The following is a 22,197-nucleotide window of genomic DNA, read 5'->3' as shown; positions in this document are numbered from 1 at the left end:
ACTGGATATTCTCCGGTCATTTTGGACGGGAGAGGTTCATGATCCCACATTTGCACAAACCATCTCATTGATTAAAATGGCAATCTCGTTTTGTTTTTTTTTTTGGTTAAGATCATTTAATTACAAAATAAAATTACAATAATTTCAAGTAATCAAATCATTTCATATCATCTCTCTCTCTCTCTCTTCTAAAAGGCCTCCTTTCTGTCTTTCTCTCTCACACACATTTTTCCTCATCAAATTCCCTCATTTCTCTCATCAAAGCTGAATCCACCACTTCCTAATTTCCACTTCTCTCTCCATTTCACCCCTCCTCTTCCCACAAAATTTCATTCCCACCCCATCCCTCCACTGTGACCTCCAAAAGCACCCAATTTCTAGGGTTTCAAGTTCCATTTCCTTTGCTCTGAAATCCCTAGCTGAAGCTGTAGAGCTAGCTGATATGGAATCGGAGGACGAGTTCGACATGCACGACGCCCACGATGATGAGGAGCATGACGCCGTCTCGGTCGATAATGATGACGACGATTTCTACAGCGGCGGCGACGACGATGGCACCGCCAACGCCTTCGCTTTCGACAGTGATGACGCTGACGTCGCCGATTACGAGTTCATCGACAACGATTCAGACGATTCCGACGACATCGCATCGCACCGGCACCAGGTGGCTTAGTTTGTTGGAAATTTGAGGCTTTGTTCTTTTTGTTGTGGGAATGCTAGTGGTTTTCGTTTTCATAATTGGGCTTATAATATTTTTGAGCTCTTTTGTTGTGGTAATGTTAATTCTGCTTGATTTTGGGTATTGGTTTTGTTTTTTAAGCTTTTCAGAAATTTTTGGGTTTTTGGGTCTGCTAATGTTAGCGGTGCTTGATTTTGATAATTGGGGATAATAGGGGTTATAAGAATTTTTGAGCTTTTGTGTTGTGGAAATGTTAATACTGCTCGATTCCAGTGTTGGGTTAATAGTTGTTACCAGAATATTTGAGCGTTTCTGTTGCAGTAATGTTAGTTCTGCTTGATTTTGGTTATTGGGTGTAATTGGAGTTATGAGAAACTTGAGTTTCTTTGTTGTTATAATGTTAATTCTGGTTGCTTTTTCTTTTTCTGTAGTAATGTAAACTCGCTTGCGTTTGATTATTGGGTTTAGTTGGGGTTATGATAGTTTTGAGTTTATCATAGTGAAAATGTTAATTCTGCTTGATTTTGGCATTGGATTTTTGTCAGGATCATCAGAAATTTTAAGCTCCCCCACCCCCCCTCTTCTGAGTTGATGTTAATTCTGATTGATTTTGGTATTGGGCTAGTTGGTTGTTACAAAATTTTTTTGTTTTGGATGAGTAGGTTAATAATTTGGAGCCTAGTTCTCTGTGGTAATGTCAATTTGGGTGAATTGGGTATTGCACATATCGATAGTGTTAAACAATGCATAGATTCAACGACTACTGGTTGAACTTTGATTTTTTTGGGCATTGCTAACTGTTGGACATTGTTCCTTTCTTTGCAGTTAATTGAAAACTGGAGGTGATTCTTATGTTGTTGTGTTGGTAATATTAATTGGGTTATTAGGGGGTAGTGTTATAAAGTTATTATTAGATTGAATCACATGGATACCTAGGTTTTTTTTTTTTTAAGAAATATGAGCCTTTTATTGCTATTGTAATGTTAATTGATGTTGATTTTGTTATTGGGTTAATAGGGACAGTTTGTCAGAGTATAAGTAAGACTGGAGAATTGTGATATGTCAATGAATTTTATCTGGTGGGTGTTGCCTTTGATAAAGTAAAAAGGTTATTTATTTATTTTAATGTGAATACGTGAGATTTCTTTGAATTTGGACGTGGTTAATTTGAGGTAGTCTCAGCAATTTAACAATAGAGGAACTGGGAAATTTGGAGACGTTTTATTGAATACTTTTTTTTGTATAAGTAATTATGATATAAAAGAGCGCAGAGGGGCGCAACCCACATACATGGGACGTTTTATTGAATACTGAATGATGCAAAGTTTGAAATAGAACCGTTCTATTGCATATAATGTTGTTCTTGGACATAATTGTGACACATGGATGTTCATGGAATTTCCCTAGATTGCAAGTGGTTACTTTTCTAAAGTGGTATCCAGGTGATCTGTCTTTTTTCTCTTTTTTTTTTTTTTTTTTTTTTTTCAATAAGTAGCAATCTGTATTTTTATGTGAAATATGTAAACGCTTTTCTGGCAGTCTTAGTGATATAAGGTTCTAAATAATTTTTACTATGCGGTAATATGCCCACTCCCTGCCCCCCTTTTGTGGAATCAGGTTATATGAAATTTTTGTGCATGTAAACTCTACTGTCATTGATATAGTTAACTTTTGGGACTCTTGTACATGGAAGTTAGAAAGGTAGTTGAACATCTTTGTAATTATGGGGATTCATCCACTAAAGTGGATAAAGAACTTGTTTTTTGCATGTTTATGTGTGTGACTCATGATTTTTAATTCTTTTCGTTTTCATCATAAATATTATGTTCTCCTGCTATTGGATTGTTTATAAACACCAGGTTTTCCACTACAAGCACACACTTATGCATATGCATGCATAGTCGAGTAAAAGGAAATGAGTCTTTTGGTTGCATTTCTGTAGTTTTTGTAATATTCATCCTAAGTGTGCCTGGTTTCTTGTCTTAGCAAAACTATACCATTTTGAACGAAGCGGATATTCATCAACGACAAGAGGATGATATCATGAGGATATCCACGGTGCTTTCCATTTCAAAAGTTGCAGCAAGCATGCTGCTCCGATACTACAATTGGTAAAATTCTTTGACTATTATGAAGTCCTATCTTATCTAATAAGCTTCTTACTTCTTTTGGAAGAACATTATAAGTACATTTGTCCTGACAAACTGCTTTTAATTCTGAATATGTGCATGTAAAAAAACAAAAAAGAGAAGGGAAAAAAAAAACTTGGGCTTCAGTTTACTTATTATACTGACCTAGCTTGTTTGTATCTGATAGGCTTTTAATTCTGAATATGTGCAAGTGAAAATCAAAAAAGAAAAGAAAAAAAAAAAAAGGCTTGGGCTTCAGTTTACTTATTATACTGACCTAGCTTGGTCTGTGTATATTGTTTGTATCTGATAGGCCCTAGGTTATGAGGTATTGTGGTGCCTTGATGTTCTGAAGAGTTTATTTCTCCTATGTATTTGCAGGAGCGTCAGTAAAGTGCATGATGAGTGGTTTGCAGATGAAGAGAAGGTTAGAAGGGCTGTTGGCTTACTGGAGAGACCTGTTATTGAATATCCAAATGCTAGAGAGGTAAGCAGTCCATACTTTACTACATTAATTGAGATTTTCGACATTTTGCTTGAAAGCTGGGATGCTGACTACTTTGTTTATTCTTTTTATAATTATGTATGCCTAACATTCTTCCGTTACATTTTCTTGTATTGACAGCTGCCTTGTGGGATATGCTTTGATACCTATCCTTGTGATAAAATTCATGCGGTTGCTTGTGGTCATCCCTTTTGCAATTCATGCTGGGCAGGTTTGTTCCACTGGAATATCACTCTATATAATTCAGTAAAAAAATATGGAAAATAGTGGGATGATTGTTGCTTCTTCCCATGAGTCCAGTATTTTGCTTGGTAGAGATACCCAACCAGATTTAGTTACCAACATCATGATAACTTTCCTACACTTGATCCTATTATAATTTTCGTACACATCCAATCGGCGAAGGAAAGGCAAGGCGCACGAGTGATAGCGCTGGGTTCCCTTTCTTGTGTACTTAGGGGCGCTTTGCGCTTTTTTTTGTTTTATATAACATTACTTATCAAAAAAAAAAAAAAAAGAGTGGGGAATCCATTGACTACCTTCTTCATTGTGAAGTAGTAAGAGATTTATGGAGCTCACTTTTCAATCTGTTTGATGTTGATTGGGTTATGCCTATAAGGGTTAGAGAGCTGTTGGTGAATTGGGGAGGTCAGGTGGGGCATGGTAACACTTTGGAAGTTTGGAGATTGGCTCAATTGTGTTTAATGTGATGTATTTGGAGAGAGATATTAAAAGATATTAATAAATTTAATTACTGTATATCTAAAACCTAAACTAGTAGGTTTCTTTTTTCCAACAGTATTACTTCTTACATGGACTTTTTGTTTACATGACCACTATTGCCAATTAGGTTTCTCTTTGAACTCTACCAAATAACATTTCCCCCGTTTTCTTCAGCTCTCCCTTGTGTTTTCCCTGTCTTCATTACTTTCAAAGTTTGGCAGGGTTCTTTCGTAAAGATCATATCAAAATTTAATTGTTCAATTGAAAAATGCCTAAATGGCCTTCATTTTCATATAAAAAATCTACAAGTTTTTATTTATTTATTTATTTTATTACGGAAGTTGAAGAGAAGTTCAGTTTGTTTATAATTTTGAATAGGTAATAATTTTGCAATCCACCGTGATTGATAATTATAAGAGGGTCAAATGCATTGGAAATAAGATTTAGAGCAGAATTAGCACATATTTTTTTTTTTTTTTTTTAGTGTTGGACTCTTGCTAGGAGCTTCTCAAATACTAATCGTTGTTTGGAATTTCACGGTGAAGAGGTGTGAAATGATATTAGCAAGTTTGAATATTATTGATGGCAGTCAACTTATTTATTTTGATAAGTAAAGCAAGTTTATTAGCGCAAGTGGTGCAACCCAAGTACACATGACGTATATAAGAGAAAAACATCCCACAAGATCAAGAACAAGGAAAGAGAGCACAAAAATCTACAAAGCTAGAGACATTAATAAAGGCGCTAGCGGAGATCAACTCATAAAGGGATTTGAGGAAACAAAGCTGTAGATCTTAGCTCATCTTCTCACAATCGTCGAAACTTTAAATATTCCTTTCTCACCAAATACGCCGCATTCGACCAAAAGGGATTACATTCCAAATAACATTCAAATCCTTCAGTTAGACCTTCTCTTTTAATGTGCAGGAGCTCCACTACCTGACTAGGCATTACTTACTCTACACTAAACATCTTAAAAACTAAAACCCACAAGCCTCTCGCAATGTCACAATGAAGAAGAGGTGATCAAGAGTTTCCCCACTCTTTTTGCACATACACCACCAATCTATCACTTTGAAGTGACGCTTGCGAAGATTATCCATAGTTTGAATTTTCCTAATGACGTTGTTTATGTGAAGAATGCCACCCTTAAAGGAGCCTCTAGTTATTCTTCCAAGGAAAAGAGTTGTCAACATTGGGAATGAGAGCTTTTGTAAAATGTCTTGACTAAAAAAGATTGTCTTTTGGAGGGGACCCAACCCCACTTATCTTCCACTCTCCGACTCCTCCTAACATAATATAGAGCATTGAAAAGAGAAGAAACATACTCCACCTCCCAATCATTTACCAATCTGATTATGCCAATGCAACGTCGTTGTGAGGCAACATATGGTTCGAGCATCCCTATCCCTTGCAATGCAAAATAACTCCAGAAAGGAGTCCTTCAGATGATGATCACCACACCAAATGTCATGCCAAAACTTGGTCTGAAAGCCATCACCCACCTCGATAGAAGGCATCCTGATAATATATTTCCATACATTCGCCCAATGACAACTATAGAGCATCATTCACCCACCAACTATCATATTTTTAATCCACAGCCTGTCACCAAAAAGCCTCTCTCCACAACATACCTCCATTACCACTTTTCCAACAAAGCATGATTGAAGGTGAGCAAACTCCTAATTCCCAAACCTCCAAAGCTAAGGGGAGTACAAACCCTCTTTTAATTAACAAGATGGAACATAGACTCGTTATCCAAACCCACCCCACAAGAAATTCCTATGCAGATTTTCTATCCGATTAGCAATGCCGACCGGGATAGGGAATAGAGATAGGTAATAAGTAGGCAAGTTGGAAAGCGTATTGATCAACGTTAACCGACTGCCCTTGGATAGATAGTCTTTTCCACCCCATTAATCTTCTCTCTGTTCTCAATAATTGTATCCCAAATAAATTTGGCCTTTAAGGGAGGCCCAAATATGAAGAAAGGGCTGGGACAAGTAGGCCCATAAAGTGTATCATTATTCCTTGCCCCCACCGAAATGCTAGAGAGAAAGCCCCTTGTAGGTTGGGGGGTGTAGGGGAGGGTTTTCAAGGGAGAACTGTGTTCTTATTACCCTAATTTTAGTTTTATTATCATTTGTCTTAAGTTTTAACTATTAGTATTTATGGATTCCAGAACCTTTGATGTCTATGGTGTAGAGGTATAACATTGAGTTTCTTCTAGATTGGCATTTCTCTTGTATACTTGGGTTACGCTTTGCTCTTATAATGATATTTCGATTACTTATCTTAAAGAAAAAAAGTTAGTAGATGAAAACTTCATATGTTATACACAATAATATGTATTATGATTTATGATTATCAACTGTTTATATTTTACTTATTCTAGCTTATAATTTGTTTTGGTGTGTGGGGGGGGGAGGGTTTTCAAGGGAGAACTGTGCTCTTAGTACCCTAATTTTATTTTTATTATCATTTGTCTTAACTATAAGTATTTATGGATTCCAGAACCTTTGATGTCTATGGCACGGAGGTATAACATTGAGTTCCTTCTAGATTGGCGTTTCTCTTGTATACTTCCTGCATACTTGGTTTATGCACTGTGCTTATAATGATATTTCGATTATTTATCTAAAAAAACAGTTAGTAGATGAAACCTTCATATTTTATACACAATAATATATATTATGATTTATGATTATATCAACTGTTTATATTTTACTTATTCCAGCTAATAATTTGATACATCTTGGGGAATTCATATCCAATGTTTGGTTCATGTCTTTTTCAACCTTGTTATTTCTTGCTTCAATTGGAGCTTAACTTCTGGTTGGATTGATGTGGATTTTTTTTTCATCCTTTCGTTTTCCTCTTCAGGTTATATTGGCACAGCCATTAATGATGGTCCTGGATGTTTGATGTTGCGATGCCCGGATCCATCTTGTGGTGCTGCTGTTGGTCAAGATATGATTAAATTGTTAACTTCTCATGAAGACAAGGAGAAGTATTCTCGCTACTTCATCAGATCTTATATTGAAGACAATAGGAAGGTAATTTTAAATTTGGAACTGATGCATAGGTGTCCCTTGTATCTCCAATAAATCCAATGTGCAACTAGTACTTTTTATATTCTACAAAGATCTTCCAATGATATAATTATATGCCTTTTGTTTCTTACTTCTGTTTTTTGGGTAGATTAATTGAGACATGGAACCTGACCTAGGGACATTACGATTAATCATATTGAGGAGTAATTTTAAATTGAAGACAATAGGAAGGTAATTTTAAATTTGGAACTCATATGAAAAATTCATAAAAACTCTACTTATCAAAAAAAATTTAAAATTTGGAACTGATGAAAATTGGTGCTTGGACCTTTGATAAAGGATACACCTACAGAGAGGAACAGCGACAAAAAGTAAACCTTTAGACTTTTGAGTTTTGACCTTCTGTTATGGGAAACACTTCTTGGAACAAACAAGAATGTTAAGACACTCAGTAGGTGACAGGAGTAATCTAGAATCAGTATCGCAATTATATCTCTAAATATCAAGAATTTTCGAGATTTGTGTTTTTTCTCTTCTCCCTAATTGGGTGTCCCTCTTGTATACTCCGTGTGTACTTGAGTTGTGCTCTTGTGCGTTCGTTCTTTATTTATCTCTAAATAAAGCTTTGTTCTTGAGACTCTGCTCACAGAGTTTGCTTCGATTTATGTTCATTTAATTTAAATTGTTATTGGAACCGGAATTCTGATGATGAATAAGTCTCAATTGAAATTTTTTTTTTTGGCTCTGGTTATTCATTTATTTTGCATGTAATTATTACTCTCTTATATTAATTATGGTTGTAAGTTGTGACTTGGCTTAGAAACATTAAGTTTGCCCCAATTTTTTCTTAAATCAAGGGCTTTGTTTACTTTTTTTATTCACACTGGTCATATTATGGGTTATTTTGTAGACCAAGTGGTGTCCGGCTCCTGGCTGCGATTATGCTGTGGATTTTATTGTAGGCAGTGGAAGCTATGATGTTACTTGTCGCTGCTCATACAGCTTTTGCTGGAATGTAAGTGTCTTTGAGTTGATTTATTAGTTAGCTCTTTTACTTTGAATATCTTTGGTAACCTTTTGCTGGAATATAAGTTCTATGTAAGTTGTTTATGTTAGTTAGCTCTATATTGGTTTTTTTTTTTTTTTTTTTAATTTGTGTTTTTGGCACTCTTCATAATTGGAATTTGACTTTGTAGTGTACTGAGGAAGCTCATCGCCCAGTTGATTGTGGTACTGTGGCAAAGTGGATACTGAAGAATAGTGCCGAATCTGAAAATATGAATTGGTAATGGAACAAAGTCATATCATCTTAAGCCTTTTCCTGTCATTTTGATTTACTTTTAAATTGTTGGCGAAAGGAAGATACTAAAACTGGAGACGGAAGTAATTAAATGCTAGGGTGTCTTCCTTTGGGCTACAGAATTTTGGATCAGAATAAACCTTGTATGTCAGGATAAGGTGGCCACATTTATACCTGAAAGGATGAATAGTCATAGCCCTGGCATTGCCTCGAGAACTGTATGACTGAGCAAATCTCCATGTCATTCTCTATAAATGCGTCGTGTTTTTTTTTTTTTTTTGATAAGTAATGAAGTATGTGATAAGTAATGAAGTATGTTAAAAATCCTGAAAAAGGGGGTGTTAACTACAAAGTGGACACCCTGAAAAAAATAAAAAGAAAAATATACAAGTCAAGATCTAAAACTTTGAGAAATTAAAAAATTGAGAAAGAATGTGGAAGAGTCAAATGAAGAATGGACCGAGACCCTTTTTCTTTTATTAAGTTTCCAAGAGCGTTTGGAAGAAAACTTTAAGAAAATCCCACTTCATTTTGCCCATTGATTGTACCACACGATCAAATGCTCTCCTGTTCCTCTTCAAATCAAATGCACCGCATAAGTCATGAGGGAGGTTCTGTTCAAACAACTAATCTGCCTCCATACAAGGCATATGGCAATTGTTAATAAGATAACAATTGATACCAAGATTATAGGCACGGGATAGCTGTTTAAGTATAATTTATTTATAATTCATCATTGTGATACTCAAGATTGGTTCACAGTAAATAAAATCTTCACCATTTGGAGATGAGCTGAAGAACACCATTCATTGACAGGAGTAACTTAAATAGGAACTATGTTAAGGTCACAAAGGAAAGTCAAATGCTGGCGATTCTTTACAAATGAAGTAGTATTTCTCATCATTTAATTGTTAATAGTTGGATCCAAGACTAATTTGTTCTATGTATTTTTTTTTTATTGTTTTAACAGTATGTAATATCAATTTTTTGTGGGTGTACAATTTCTGAGTCCATTTAAAAGAAAAGATGAAAATCCTGGAAACATGGGGTTTTGGATCAGTGATAGGTTGAACGTATTTCAAATCTCTTGAGGTTTTTTCTTTGTTATTTTTTTGTAATATTTCTTTTTGTGCCAATGTTTTGCCTCACCTTGGGAAGGCTGAATCACCTGTTGTTAAATGCATCGGTATCTCATAAAAGGGTGGCTTTAAGAGAGATTTGGTTATTAATATATTTTTTCCCCTAGATGGTGCTGAGCTATTTACCTGTGATAAATTTCAGGATATTGGCTAATTCCAAACCCTGTCCAAAGTGCAAGCGGCCGATTGAGAAAAACCAAGGCTGTATGCATATCACATGCACACCACCTTGTAAATTTGAGTTTTGCTGGTAAGCTCATAGACTTGTCCTAAATCACGATCATTCTCTAGTCTTGGTTCTGTACATAATTTCTCAGAAACACTAGATTTCAAATTGTGCATCGTAGATGGTAGTTTCTATGTTAAATCTTCTTTTCTACGTAGACGTCACTTGTATGCTGGAAACCCAAATTTTGTTGATTTGTGATTTTTTTTGGGTGTCATTATGTACTCAATAAAAATGGAGGTGCTTTATTTTCAGGATCTTCTGCCGCTAGAGTGCTTTGTTAGCCTTATATTCTTCTTTATGCATATGTGCTCTCTCTCTCTCTCTCTCTCTCTAATAATGCATTTACGTATGCATAATATATGCTTGCAGGCTTTGCCTTGGAGCATGGTCAGACCATGGTGAGAGGACAGGTGGCTTTTATGCGTGTAACCGTTACGAAACAGCAAAGCAAGAAGGAGTGGTATACTAATAGTCTTTTTTAAAATAAAAATAAAAATCGTCATGCTATTTGCATAATGTTGTGACATTATCATCAAGGACATTTAGTGAATGCTTCATCAATTTTTTTACTACTGTTGCTTGCAGTATGATGAGGCTGAGAAGCGAAGGGAGATGGCCAAGAACTCCCTAGAGAGGTATACTCATTATTATGAAAGATGGGCAACCAACCAATCGGTATGTGTACTAATATATCAAATTGAATCAATATTGACATGATTCTTATCATTGTGCTTTCAATGCTCAGTTTCTAAAATGACCAGTATCAGAAATTAGAAATTTTCATTTTCTTGGTGTTGTGAAATTAAATGTATTTTTTCCTTAGCATCTGAAGAAGGTAAGTTAGGTGCTTGATTTGTTGCTTTTGTCTCCATTTAATTATGAGAAAGAACTGATTTCATTGCCATTGCCTTGGTAGAAATCTATTTGGGAAATGCTATTGTCAGCTGTTAGCAATTTTCAATATGGTGATTTTTGGAGTTTGGACTTCATACTTTTTAGTGGTTTTAGAGCATTCCCAACAGGGTCCTTATAAGTGGTTTCCTTCCCTAAATTGAGAGAAAATTCCAAAAAAAGTCACAAAAAGTCACCCACAACAGATTCCCTTTGCAGAGATCCTTGTGCTTATTAAAATAGAAAAAAAAAACGTAAGCTCTCTCCTCTCACATGTTTTCACGCAACGTCATCTCTATTCTTCTTTTTTGTCCGTTCTTCGTCATCTGGACGTAGATCTCCTCCACCTCGAAAGAGACATAGCCAATCGTTCCATTTTCTGGATCTCTCGCTCCTTCGCAGCTAGGACCTCAATTCACCATCTTAATCTTAAGCTTGAAAATCTCAACCTCTGCAGTGCTCCCATGTTCGTCACTGCTTCTCTGCACTCTCTTAACTATACAGTTTGATTTGAGCTTTTTCAATACATTACTACTTGTTTCCTTGTGTAATGTATCACTATAATTGTGATAGAAAAAACATATGGCATCTTTTTGCTCTATTAACAACTCGCCAAACTAAGATTTTCGACATTTTAAAATAAACATGTTAGCAGCTAGGAGAGCACATTATTACTCAGCACCAAGTTGGAAATCATTTTGAAATTGCAATAAGGTAGCCTGTCTCAAGAATAAGAATACCCAGGAGCTAAGAGATCACCATCATTCAACACTAAAATTATTCCATAATGGCCACAAAGAGCCAGCAGGTCTTTCTATTTATCCCTACACTCTGTAATAAGATAATAATACTCTACACAAATACCAAATCAAAATTAAATGTCTAACGAAACAAAAGAAACAAGCACAATGGATAAGCCAAGTCATTAGCAAAAATCAGCTACACGTATTCCCCTACTTTGATTTCTAGTATATTTAATCGAAACAATAATCAAGCCCACGCTTTCAATTAAAGCTAGATCCTAAGATTCACAATCACATTACAATAATCACATGTGAGAGAAATAATTGAGGGCTCATAGGCAAGTCGCTCTCCTTTGTCGCCGAAGACTACCAAAACGATCATAGATTAACGTTTCACACTAAAGAGAAAAAAAAAATCAAACAGAGATCATAGGGTTTGTAGAAAATTCAAGTTCAAACTAAAACGGCAAAAACAAGGATTACTAATTATAAAAAAGAGGCTTTAAGCAAATTTACCTTAAAAGGTAACAAAGCCAATGGAGATGATATGGCCGATAATGATTGGAGACTTAAAAATTTTATGTGAACCTAGAAAAAAAAGTAGAATAAAGCATATAAATAATACATTTATTTATGATAAGGAGAATAAAAAAAAGATTATTATACATGAGAGTTGCTAAAGATGGTCTAATGCTAGGAAACAATCAAAAATCAAAATCCAAATAGCACAGACACAATTTGAACTCAACCACTAACGAATAATTATAAGAGAAATTAATAATAAAGAAACTCAATTGAATAAGAGCGAATATTTAACACAAATGATTTTTTATGATTGATATTGTTTTAGTACTTACATTAAAAATTCAACAAGAACAGAAAATATTTGATTTTCTGTATCAAAATTCATCCATATCAAGATATCATAGCTTACACAGACCATGAGAACGACTCATCTACAACTAAGATATCAAACCAATGTGGGAAAGAATCAAGCCTAGCAAGGAAAGTGGAAGCTGATAAGTCAACAATCCAACAATTCAATTGTAGAAGAAAATTCACTTACAAATAGAAACAAATTGAACAAATTGCGTTTATCAAGCCAGACACAAGTCAATGCGCTATGACAATATAATTAAGAAATGAGTTACTTAATAGGAGTGCTTGACAAAGATAATAAAGTGCGTGCCACTGCAATGCAATATGTCCACGAATGTTCCCTTCTTTTAAACCTACCCAGTGCATCGTTGGTTATATTAATAGGCTAAAAAACACCATGATAGTGTACCATCGCCATGACATAAACCAAAACTAAATCATATAGGACGTCAAACATATCCAAGTCAAAGAAGAAGGCTATAAAATGACGGTTATGTTTGTTAAACACTTTCCCCTCCCCTCAATGCTATTCACTTCCTTTTTCCAAAAAAATCAACATCAAAATATTCTCACTTTTTTCACTTTTTATATTACATCATTCACTTGTTACTACTATTCAAATAAAAAAATCACTACAAAACAAAATTTTTTCACTTTTCAATTTCACTTTTTCACTTTTCTATACCAAACATTATTCTCATTCTAACGGGGGAAGGGGAGGGGGTTAACAAACAAGGCTGATGTGTCTGGTGTTGACATAGAAATCAATTATTAACAACAGAAATGAAGACCCCGATGAGAAACTCAAAATTCCCAACAAAACAAATGTGAATAGAGGAATTGCCAATAAAAACAAAAGAAGAATACACCAATTCATTTAGATTGCAAAGCTCCATCCCTCATAACATGCATTAGAAAAACATTACATGAACAGAACAGGTCTGAAAATGATGTCCTCACGAGACCCAGATCAACAAAAACATTTATTTTAGATAAATTTACAACAAATCACACCAATTACAACCAAATTGCTAAAAGATCCAATCTTACATACCAAAATCAAAACACATCGTGCCAAAGAAAATAGGAAAAAATTAAAAAATTAAAAACAGAACCAACATTTGTGATGTTCAGAACCGTATCCGCATACCAACAAATCAAACCCAAAACAAAATTGAAATACAAAAAGAAGAAACTTGAACTCTGGAGAACAAAAAAAGTTTCACATCTGTTTTATACTTTAACATTATATAACACAAAACGAACCATTCTAGCTGAATCATATCTCATTGTTCTTCTCCTCTATCGGCTAATCTCTTTCTCACTAAGCTTGAGCCGAACAAGGGATAACTGTTGGGAAAGAGTTGTAATTAACAACTCCACAAAGTTTGGAATTGCAAAAAATTCCACCATAAACTCTAAAAAACTAATCAAGGGAGTCAAAAACCCAAAGACCAAAATCAACGATCAATAAATTACTCAGAAACAGAGGCCAAAAATTGAAATATTAAGCAAGAAAAAACGTGAACTATGGGGAAAAAATGTAATCTTTTCTTAAACACCTCGTCGATACCAACAATAATCGTCCGACAGCAAGCTTAACCTCCAAACCTTTATAAATCAACTCAATTTAAACTACAATGTAAATCTCCATATAAACCCTAAATTTACATCTCAAATCAGAACGGGGAAAAATCCTTACCTTGTCTCGAGCTTTCTTCCTACACACTGGTTTTCCTCTCATTCGTCGATCGGTGGCTAGAGTTGCTATGGGATGGCACCAGCAGCCATCAACACCTCAGACTCGAAAACTCTATCTCTCAACTCTCTCTATCAGACTTGTGTTCTCTCTCTCTCTTTCTCTTTCTCTTAGATCGTCTCTCTCTCTCTCTCTCTCTTGGTGTGGCTGCTTAGAAGAAAAGGGAGAGGATGAAATAAGGGAAGAAGATTGAAGATGAAGGACAACGGTAAAAACAAAAATCGAGCGTGAGTTTACATTCTAGAAGCTAGTGCAGATTTTGGATGAAAAGACCGAACAAACCGAAATAAAATCATTTATTCCTCACCAATTGAAAGGATCAGTCAAATAATGAAGGGTAGAACTGTAATTCGCCACTTATCAAATAAAAGTTACTGTACAGATGGCTTTGCCACTTTTTTATATATCTTTAGGTAAAGATATCAACCGAGTCTATTATTTTTGGATTGTAGATGTGATTGGTTTTAAGGTATGGGGTGAAGAGCTAACTTTTTTTTTTTTTGATAAGTGGGGTGAAGAGCTACCTTAGCTTGCTAAAGAGAGAAGACTGGGAAGAGAGGACTGTGAGAAAGAGACAAGACAGTGTGGGAGGGACAGAGTTTTCCTCCAAACTGGGTTGGAGTAACTTCCTTCAACCCAGTCTATAAAAATGACGTGTCCATTTTTTTAATAACATGTGAGATGCACATGAGTTTTTAATATTATTTATTTAAAATTTGTCCCTACTATTAAAAAACATGTGCATATCACACGTTCAAATGACGCATGTCATTTTTATAGACTGAGTTGGAAGAAATTCCTCCAACCAAGTTTGGAGGAAAACTTGTTCCGGGAGGGAGAGAGCGAGAGATCAAAGAAGACCACCAAAGAAGATGAAGGACTAAACCCCAAAGGGGGAAGGACCACCCGTTGAACCTTGATTTTGATTTTTATAGAAATTTCACCCCCCTTCCTCAGTTGAAGCTTTATTTTTATAGAAATTGGTTTGTTTGGTTTCTATTTTATTGAGTTTTCCATTGGAGAGGTAGGAGCTTGTAGAAGACGAGAGAAAAAGTATAGGTGAAAAATAATATTTTAAAATGATATGAGGAAATGTTTTTTTTTTTATAAGTAAAGAAATATTAATCAAAAGCGCAGAGGGGCGCAATCCTAGTAGACAGGGAGTATACAAGAGAGCGACTAACAAAAAGAAAAAGAAGAAGAGAACATAAAAAGAAAGTCAGAGAAGTTGATCACTAAGGGTGCTAGCCAGTCAACAGTCCAAGTGAAAAGGGTGTACAACAAGAAGTGGATAAGGTTCTCAATGTTCCTAGACGACTAAGACGAGTCCTCGAAACATCTAGCATTTCTCAATCCAGATGCACCACATAAGGCAAAGAGGAACCATTTTCCACACAATAGCACTACGAGATTTGTCACCCGCCCACCAAGAAGCATACAACTCCCTGACACTACTAGGCATCACCCAACACAAACCAAACCGAGAGAAAATGGCATTCCACTGGATACGTGCAACCCCATAATGAAGAAAGAGATGATCAGCTGACTCCCCATCCATTTACACATGCAACAACGGTTTATCACAACAATACCTCTCTTCCGAACATTATTCAAGGTTAGAGTCTTCCCAAGCGCGGCCGCCCAAGCAAAAAAAGTCACTCTCGAAGGAACCTTAGTGCGCCAAATACTTTTCCAAGGGAAAGGGATGGGATCTTTAGAAGCAAGGATCCTGTAAAAAGATCTTACCTCAAATTCCTTTACGAGAAGAGATCCACCACATCCTATCCTCCCCTACCCTACTCATCAAATGCGAATACAAGAGCGTGTAAAAAGAGGCCAAGACCTCCACTTCCCAATCATAAACTCTGTGAATGAAGGAAACATTCTATTGCACAAAGCCATTTAGACACTCCCTGTTATCCGCAATAGATGCATCCTTATAGTGGCAATATTGAAGAGTCCAGGAAAAGCATCTTTGAGAGACATGTCATCACACCAGATATTCTTCCAAAACCTGATATTGGACCCAAGTCCAGGGACAAATCTAATGTGACATTGGAATGACCTCCACCCCTTGCAAATGTGCTTCCATAACCCCGCCCCATGCGAACCACTGGGATCCCTAGAACGCCAACCACCCCAAACCGCACCATACTTAGCCACCAGGATCTTCCTCCACCAAGCCTCTTTCTCATGAGCAAATCTCCATAACCATTTCCCCAACAAAGCTTTATTCATCAAACGCAAATTCCGGATTCCTAAACCTGCCTCAGAGATCGAAGAACATACCTTGTTCCAACTGACCAAATGGAACTTAAACTCATCATTAATCCCACCCCATAAGAAATCACGTTGAATCTTCTCCATACGCTTCGCCACAGATGCAAGGATAGGAAACAGAGACAAAAAATAAGTGGAAAGATTGGATAAGGTGCTCTTGATGAGAGTAATCCTCCGCCCTTAGACAAATACAACGTTTCCACGAGGCCAGCCTTTTGGCATACTTCTCCAAGATGTCCTCCCAACTTGCCTTGGCCTTGAACCTAAGCAACGAATTAGGCATGTGTATATATTCTAATTCTTTTCTTTCTCAAAGGATTTAGTGTGGATATATACTAAGTTGTTCTTTAAGAAAGCATAAATCTGTGAAAATCGACAAACAAATGAGGCCTAGGGTATGGGTGTATACTCCCGGTTCCCCATGTTGATTACTCCAAGAACTCGCAAAGGTATCTTTTGTCACTTTATTAAGCTCAGGACTCGATTTTTCAAATTGACTTAAATAACTAATCCATACCACATGCATATGTTGATTAGGCACATTCATATGAGAAATTCAATAAAACAGGAAATAATCAAGTTAAGCATCACAATATGATTATTACAAATGCGCCAATATTGAAATATTAAAGAGACATGATTAGGGCTTCAATCTAGTCCTACTAAAATATTTAGTTACACATAAGTTTGATGCTAAACATCTTCATAATAAAATAAATAGGAAAAGAATAAACCTGGAAAAACGCTTCTTGAAGGGCCGCAAATTCTTCTCCTAGAGATTGTGTATGGAATTGTGTTTCCTAAATTGTGTATTAAATTGTGAGGCTTAGAGGTCTATTTATAGGGCTTAGGAGAGTCCTAGAAGCCCTAGTAGTCCTAGGAAATTCGGAGTCCAGCCTCCTAGTCCAATTAGGAAGTAACCCTAGTACAAATCAGAATAGGATTCGTCTAGATTTGCGTTCTTTTATTGCCGGACGATTTTGGCATAGCAGAAGTCCGAATTAGGATTTGTAGAATTTTGAGTTAGCTTTCCAATGCCGCTTGAATCACCTCAATTGGATACTTAAGCTGAAAGTTATAGTCAAAATACCGAGACATGTGCAAAATTCAAATTTGAATATAATATGATTTTAACTCCAATTAGAGAAATTCCGATTTAATCATTTCCTTTATTTGATTAAACTTAACCACATTATATAGGTCTTTTTTTATGATTTGTTAAGCTTAACTATATCTTTTGGGTCTTCCTAATTTGCCCTTTAAGCTTGGAACTTTTCCGGAAACGCTTTATTTTCTTCCATGACCTACAAAAACACAAAAAATACAAAAAGGATATAAAATAGCACAACATAACAAGGCTATAAAATTAACAAGTGTAAATTAAGGGCTAAAATATGAATATTTTGGCACTTATCAAAAGTGTATTTAGATAAATAGGGAAGTAAAAAGTAGTTTGATTCCTCAAATTTGGGGAAAATCAAAGGCAAGCTGCTGGGAATGCTCTTAGACGAACTTTTGGTTGAAGTTAGGCAGTCAAAACTATAATCTTTTTTGCTTAGATGTGATGCGGAATGACAAGAATTAATTGGGTCTTGCATTTCTAGTAGATGTTATTAATATGGTATAAGATCCTAGGATTTGAAAAAAGAAAAAAGAAAAAAAAAAGTGTTGTTTGCAACAGTGTGGAGTCCATGGCGGTCTCATGCCACTGCAATTGACCTCATCAATATGAGATGTCATAAATCTACAACATTGTATCTACTCCTATAAATACTAGTGTATGAACGAAAAGGGTGAAAATTTTGGTATGACTATTTTCATGACATTAACATGTTTTAGTTTTTACAGTTGATAGCTTTCTGTTTCTCCTTTTTTTTTTTTTTTTTTTCCAGAATAAAAATTAACTCGTTAATCACTTTTCTGTCCTCATTGCAGTCTAGGCAAAAAGCACTCGCAGATCTGCAGCAAATGCAAACTGTGCATGTAAGCAAAACTTCTAACCATCAATTTGTTGGCTAGTGATACTTGTATGGTTGATTTATTGGGATGTCAATTTATTGGAATCTGCATCTAACATCCGTGTGGAGATGTTACAGCAATATATTTCAGATGTCCATCGGTTGGTAACTAATCATTGTGTAATTAACATGATTTAAAACAAATTCCAATATTGGACAACTGCTTTAGTTTCTCCTTTGGTGATTATTTTTCCTGATTTTCTTGTTCTTTTTATTCCTACTAGTTAGATGGCTTCTCATGTATACTCCTTGGGCACCTTATGCTCTTAGTAATATCTCGATTACTCTTAAAAGAAAATAAAAAAAAATAAAAAATAAAAATCCAAGATTAATATCCAGTTAAATAATTTTTAAAAGCCAATTTTTTCTTAGAGTTATTCTCAAAGTAAGGTCAAGTTTTGGGAAAAATGAGTGGTAAGACCTATCCCAGAACTGGTGTACCCTGTGACATTTTTCTTCAATGTATTTAGAAGGCCTGTGTAACTTAAGTTTATTGCTTTAAATTCAGGTCTTTATATTTTCTTAAAACAAATGTGAATGAGTCAAGAAAGACTCTGCGCCCTCTCAGCTTCTCCACCCCTCCCCTTAAGCTTCGGTTTTCCTTTATTAAACAACTCAATTCTTCAAATATGTCCACATCCATTTATGATAATTTTTCCCTGATTAGTTATGATTTATATACAATATTAAACGCTTCTGTGAAGCTTAATTTCCATTATGTAGTATAGGATTGGTGTTCTTTTTTGTGTTTGTGTTTTTTTTTTCTTTTTTTTTTGGTGGCTTCATTGAGAAGCTGAAGAGTGTTTGTTGCCTGAGTCAATCAATCTTTGATTTTGTAATCATTCTTTGTTTTTCCTAGTTGTGAAGAGTGTTTATGTCCATTTATTTTGTAGCTTGAGAAGCTGAGCGACATTCAGTGCCAACCCGAGTCACAGCTAAAGTTCATAACAGAGGCCTGGCTACAGGTAAATCAGAAGTTCTGCATTGCATGATAGAAGGTATGCTTATCTTCCTTATCAAATATGCTGTGTATGCAGATAGTTGAATGTAGACGAGTTCTCAAATGGACATATGCGTATGGATATTATTTACCAGATCATGAACATGCCAAGAGACAGTTCTTTGAGTACTTGCAAGGTATGTCTTTTCCACTAGCTTGAATCAGACATTGTATCTTGGCCTGCTTTGTTCCATTTGAAATCTGTTTCTCATGCAGGTGAGGCTGAGTCTGGGTTGGAGCGACTTCATCAATGTGCAGAGAAGGAGCTACAAGTTTACCTCAATGCAGAGGGTCCATCAAAGGATTTCAATGAGTTCCGCACAAAGCTTGCTGGACTGACCAGGTGACTTCCTACAGAAAATTTCACTAGAGATTTTATGTTTGGATAAGTTGGCTCAATTAATAATTAACGTAATTCAGGATTCTGTAGAACTCAAAGATATTGGAAAATTCATAGTAAGATACCGAGAGGGTGAACGTATTAGTGGTGTTAGATAAATCAAGTAATTTTTTTATCACTCAGAAAAGTCCAACTTGGTGTCTGAAAATGCCCCCTGGTCTAGGTGGTAAGCCACATTAGCGTTGTATTTTTAGGCCTGGTTTCTGAACTCATCTCTCATACTAACTTGTCAGTCAAAAACCCTTCATAGCTTAGCTCGTACATAACCTTCTGCAGAATGAAGAACCTGTTAACTTTTTAGAGGCCGATTTTCACTTTTCACTTATCCTTTCTACTACGCATATGACTGACTCAATATTGTGGCTCCTCCTGTTACTGATTGTCTTGCGATTCCAATGGCAACAGTGTGACTCGGAACTACTTTGAGAATTTAGTCCGAGCTCTAGAGAATGGTCTATCAGATGTGGATTCTCATGGTGCCTGCAGCAGGACAGCAAGCGCAAAGAGCTTGGGAGGCGGGAGCAGTAAGGGGAGAGGTGGGAGGGGAAAGGGAACGACATCCACCAGATCAAGTAGTTCCAGCAGAAATATTGATGATTCGGGCCGCTGGTCCTGTGAACATTGCACCTTTTCAAATGTCAAGTCGGCCGCCATCTGCCAGATGTGCCACCAACGGCGGTGAACCTCTCGTGTCCTATGCAAATTGAGCCACCCGGACGCGCGGAAGATTGTGTTTTACCTCTTTGGCTGGCTGGTGTTGATGGTGAAGAGGCCCTAGTCAGTGGGATTGTCATGGAGGAGACATTCCCATCGGTAAAAATGGAGGAGACATGGGAGGTGAGGGGAGAAAGCAGAATTTGGAAATTAAGGTTGGGATGGGGAGTAGGAGAAATAACTGTACTGTTTATGTGGTGTGTGTGTGTATTGGATAATGAGAGGTGTATATAGTTGTTGTTGTTTGTCCGACTACTTATATAATCAGTGGATCGGATCCCATGCAAATGCCTTCATCTGTAATTTGAGTTGTAGCAAGCTTTGAAGCGTCCACGTGGGTGGGTTGTTGTAAGAATGATCTGGGGTGGGTTAGAGCCTAGAGGGGACAATGAGTTGTATTGGCCCCCTCCCCTGTATGAATGAAATAAAAAAAAAAAAAAAAAAAAATGTCATGTAATATTTATAATCCTATTGAACGCATGACCCATCTTCTAGATTTTTATTTTTTGTTCAACTCCTTTTTTGGGACCTTTCAATTTCATGCTATATATTACGGAGAAATCAGAAATCTTTCTGGCCTAACTTCCATGGAAGCAATGAGCAACAAAACTAACAGAATCTCTCTTTCAGGACAATGGTGGGAAAATGCTCTTGGTTTACGTCAGCCCTATACTAAAACAATGTGAATTGCCTCTAATATATTCAAACTTTTGAAATCCCACCATATTGTCTAGGATAATAGAGGGTGAATGCTTTTGATTTACTTTGTCACTATTATGAGCACAGTACATGTTTTAGATTGCCAAGTTTTTTACATCTTATATTGAGTTAAGGAGACTACACTCCCTCTTCCTTCTCTTCTTTTCTTGTGATTCCATTTCCATATAGATTGTCTTGGTTCTAATGTTTGAAAGTCAAAACGGCTTTTGACTTCCAATTTACACCATTCCCAAACACCAAATAGAGTATCAAGAAATCAAACTCAATAATTGGAAGGAAAAGTATTGTAGCGACCAAGAAAATGACTCACATGACATAATGTTTAAATATTAATATAATGCATCAAGTAGTCCCTTAAAAGTGCTTAAATATATGGTACGGGAATGCTCTAGAAAAAATAGAAGTTAACGGTGTGATTACAAACGAATAAAATCCCGTTGGTAAAACAATTATGGTGAAATCATGGGATAGAAGAAGCCCTTGCTATCCCTTGAAAAGTGTAAAAACAATGCCCGGAATAAAAACTTAGAAGGATGGCATTGGCCACTTTGGTTTTAGCAATTTTGTTGTTGTTTTGTTGTGGTAGTGAGAAGAAGAAATATCATTGCACTGCTGGTTGGGCAATGTTGCTGTGAAGTCTCTTATGTAATTTAGTTTAGTACTTTGTGATGTTAGTGAAATACAATTTTATTATAATTTAAATTTGTTTTGAACTTCTCTTGTTCTTGCAACTATTAGTTTATGAACTTGTTTAGCTAGTGACACTCGCTCATCTTAAATTTGAATTTGTCAATATTGTATCCAAGATACATTACATATTCATTCTGCCATTTGCTTACCAATTTCACCAAATCTTATCATCTACCAGGTCACATATATGGACAAAGTTTTGGTCATTTCTAACCATATCTTTATATTAAAACAACTTTGAAATATAAAATGTATGTTTGAACAATGAACATAGACATGAGACTATGTTAGAAAGCCATTAAATGTAAAGACAATGCATTAATCTTCATCACAAAATTTTAAT

At 35.9% G+C, this 22,197-nt stretch overlaps 1 protein-coding gene across 1 annotated transcript; it reads left to right on the top strand.

Annotated features, from left to right (window-relative positions):
• Window positions 1–200: 200 nt before the first annotated feature.
• Window positions 201–20,946, top strand: LOC132170702 (probable E3 ubiquitin-protein ligase ARI8). Its single transcript, XM_059581781.1, has 15 exons — window positions 201–664; window positions 2,666–2,790; window positions 3,190–3,295; window positions 3,434–3,524; window positions 6,923–7,095; window positions 8,003–8,107; window positions 8,289–8,377; window positions 9,674–9,781; window positions 10,130–10,220; window positions 10,346–10,435; window positions 18,248–18,295; window positions 19,224–19,295; window positions 19,368–19,467; window positions 19,547–19,673; window positions 20,136–20,946. The coding sequence occupies exons 1-15, from the start codon at window positions 443–445 to the stop codon at window positions 20,410–20,412; spliced, it is 1,824 nt and encodes a 607-aa protein (XP_059437764.1). The 5' UTR covers window positions 201–442; the 3' UTR covers window positions 20,413–20,946.
• Window positions 20,947–22,197: the final 1,251 nt, after the last annotated feature.

This window comes from Corylus avellana, chromosome ca2, assembly GCF_901000735.1.
Source record: "Corylus avellana chromosome ca2, CavTom2PMs-1.0".
Classification (NCBI taxonomy): domain Eukaryota; kingdom Viridiplantae; phylum Streptophyta; class Magnoliopsida; order Fagales; family Betulaceae; genus Corylus; species Corylus avellana.
The sequence above is the reverse complement of the archived record's forward strand: the minus strand, read 5'-3'. Positions and strand labels throughout refer to the sequence as shown.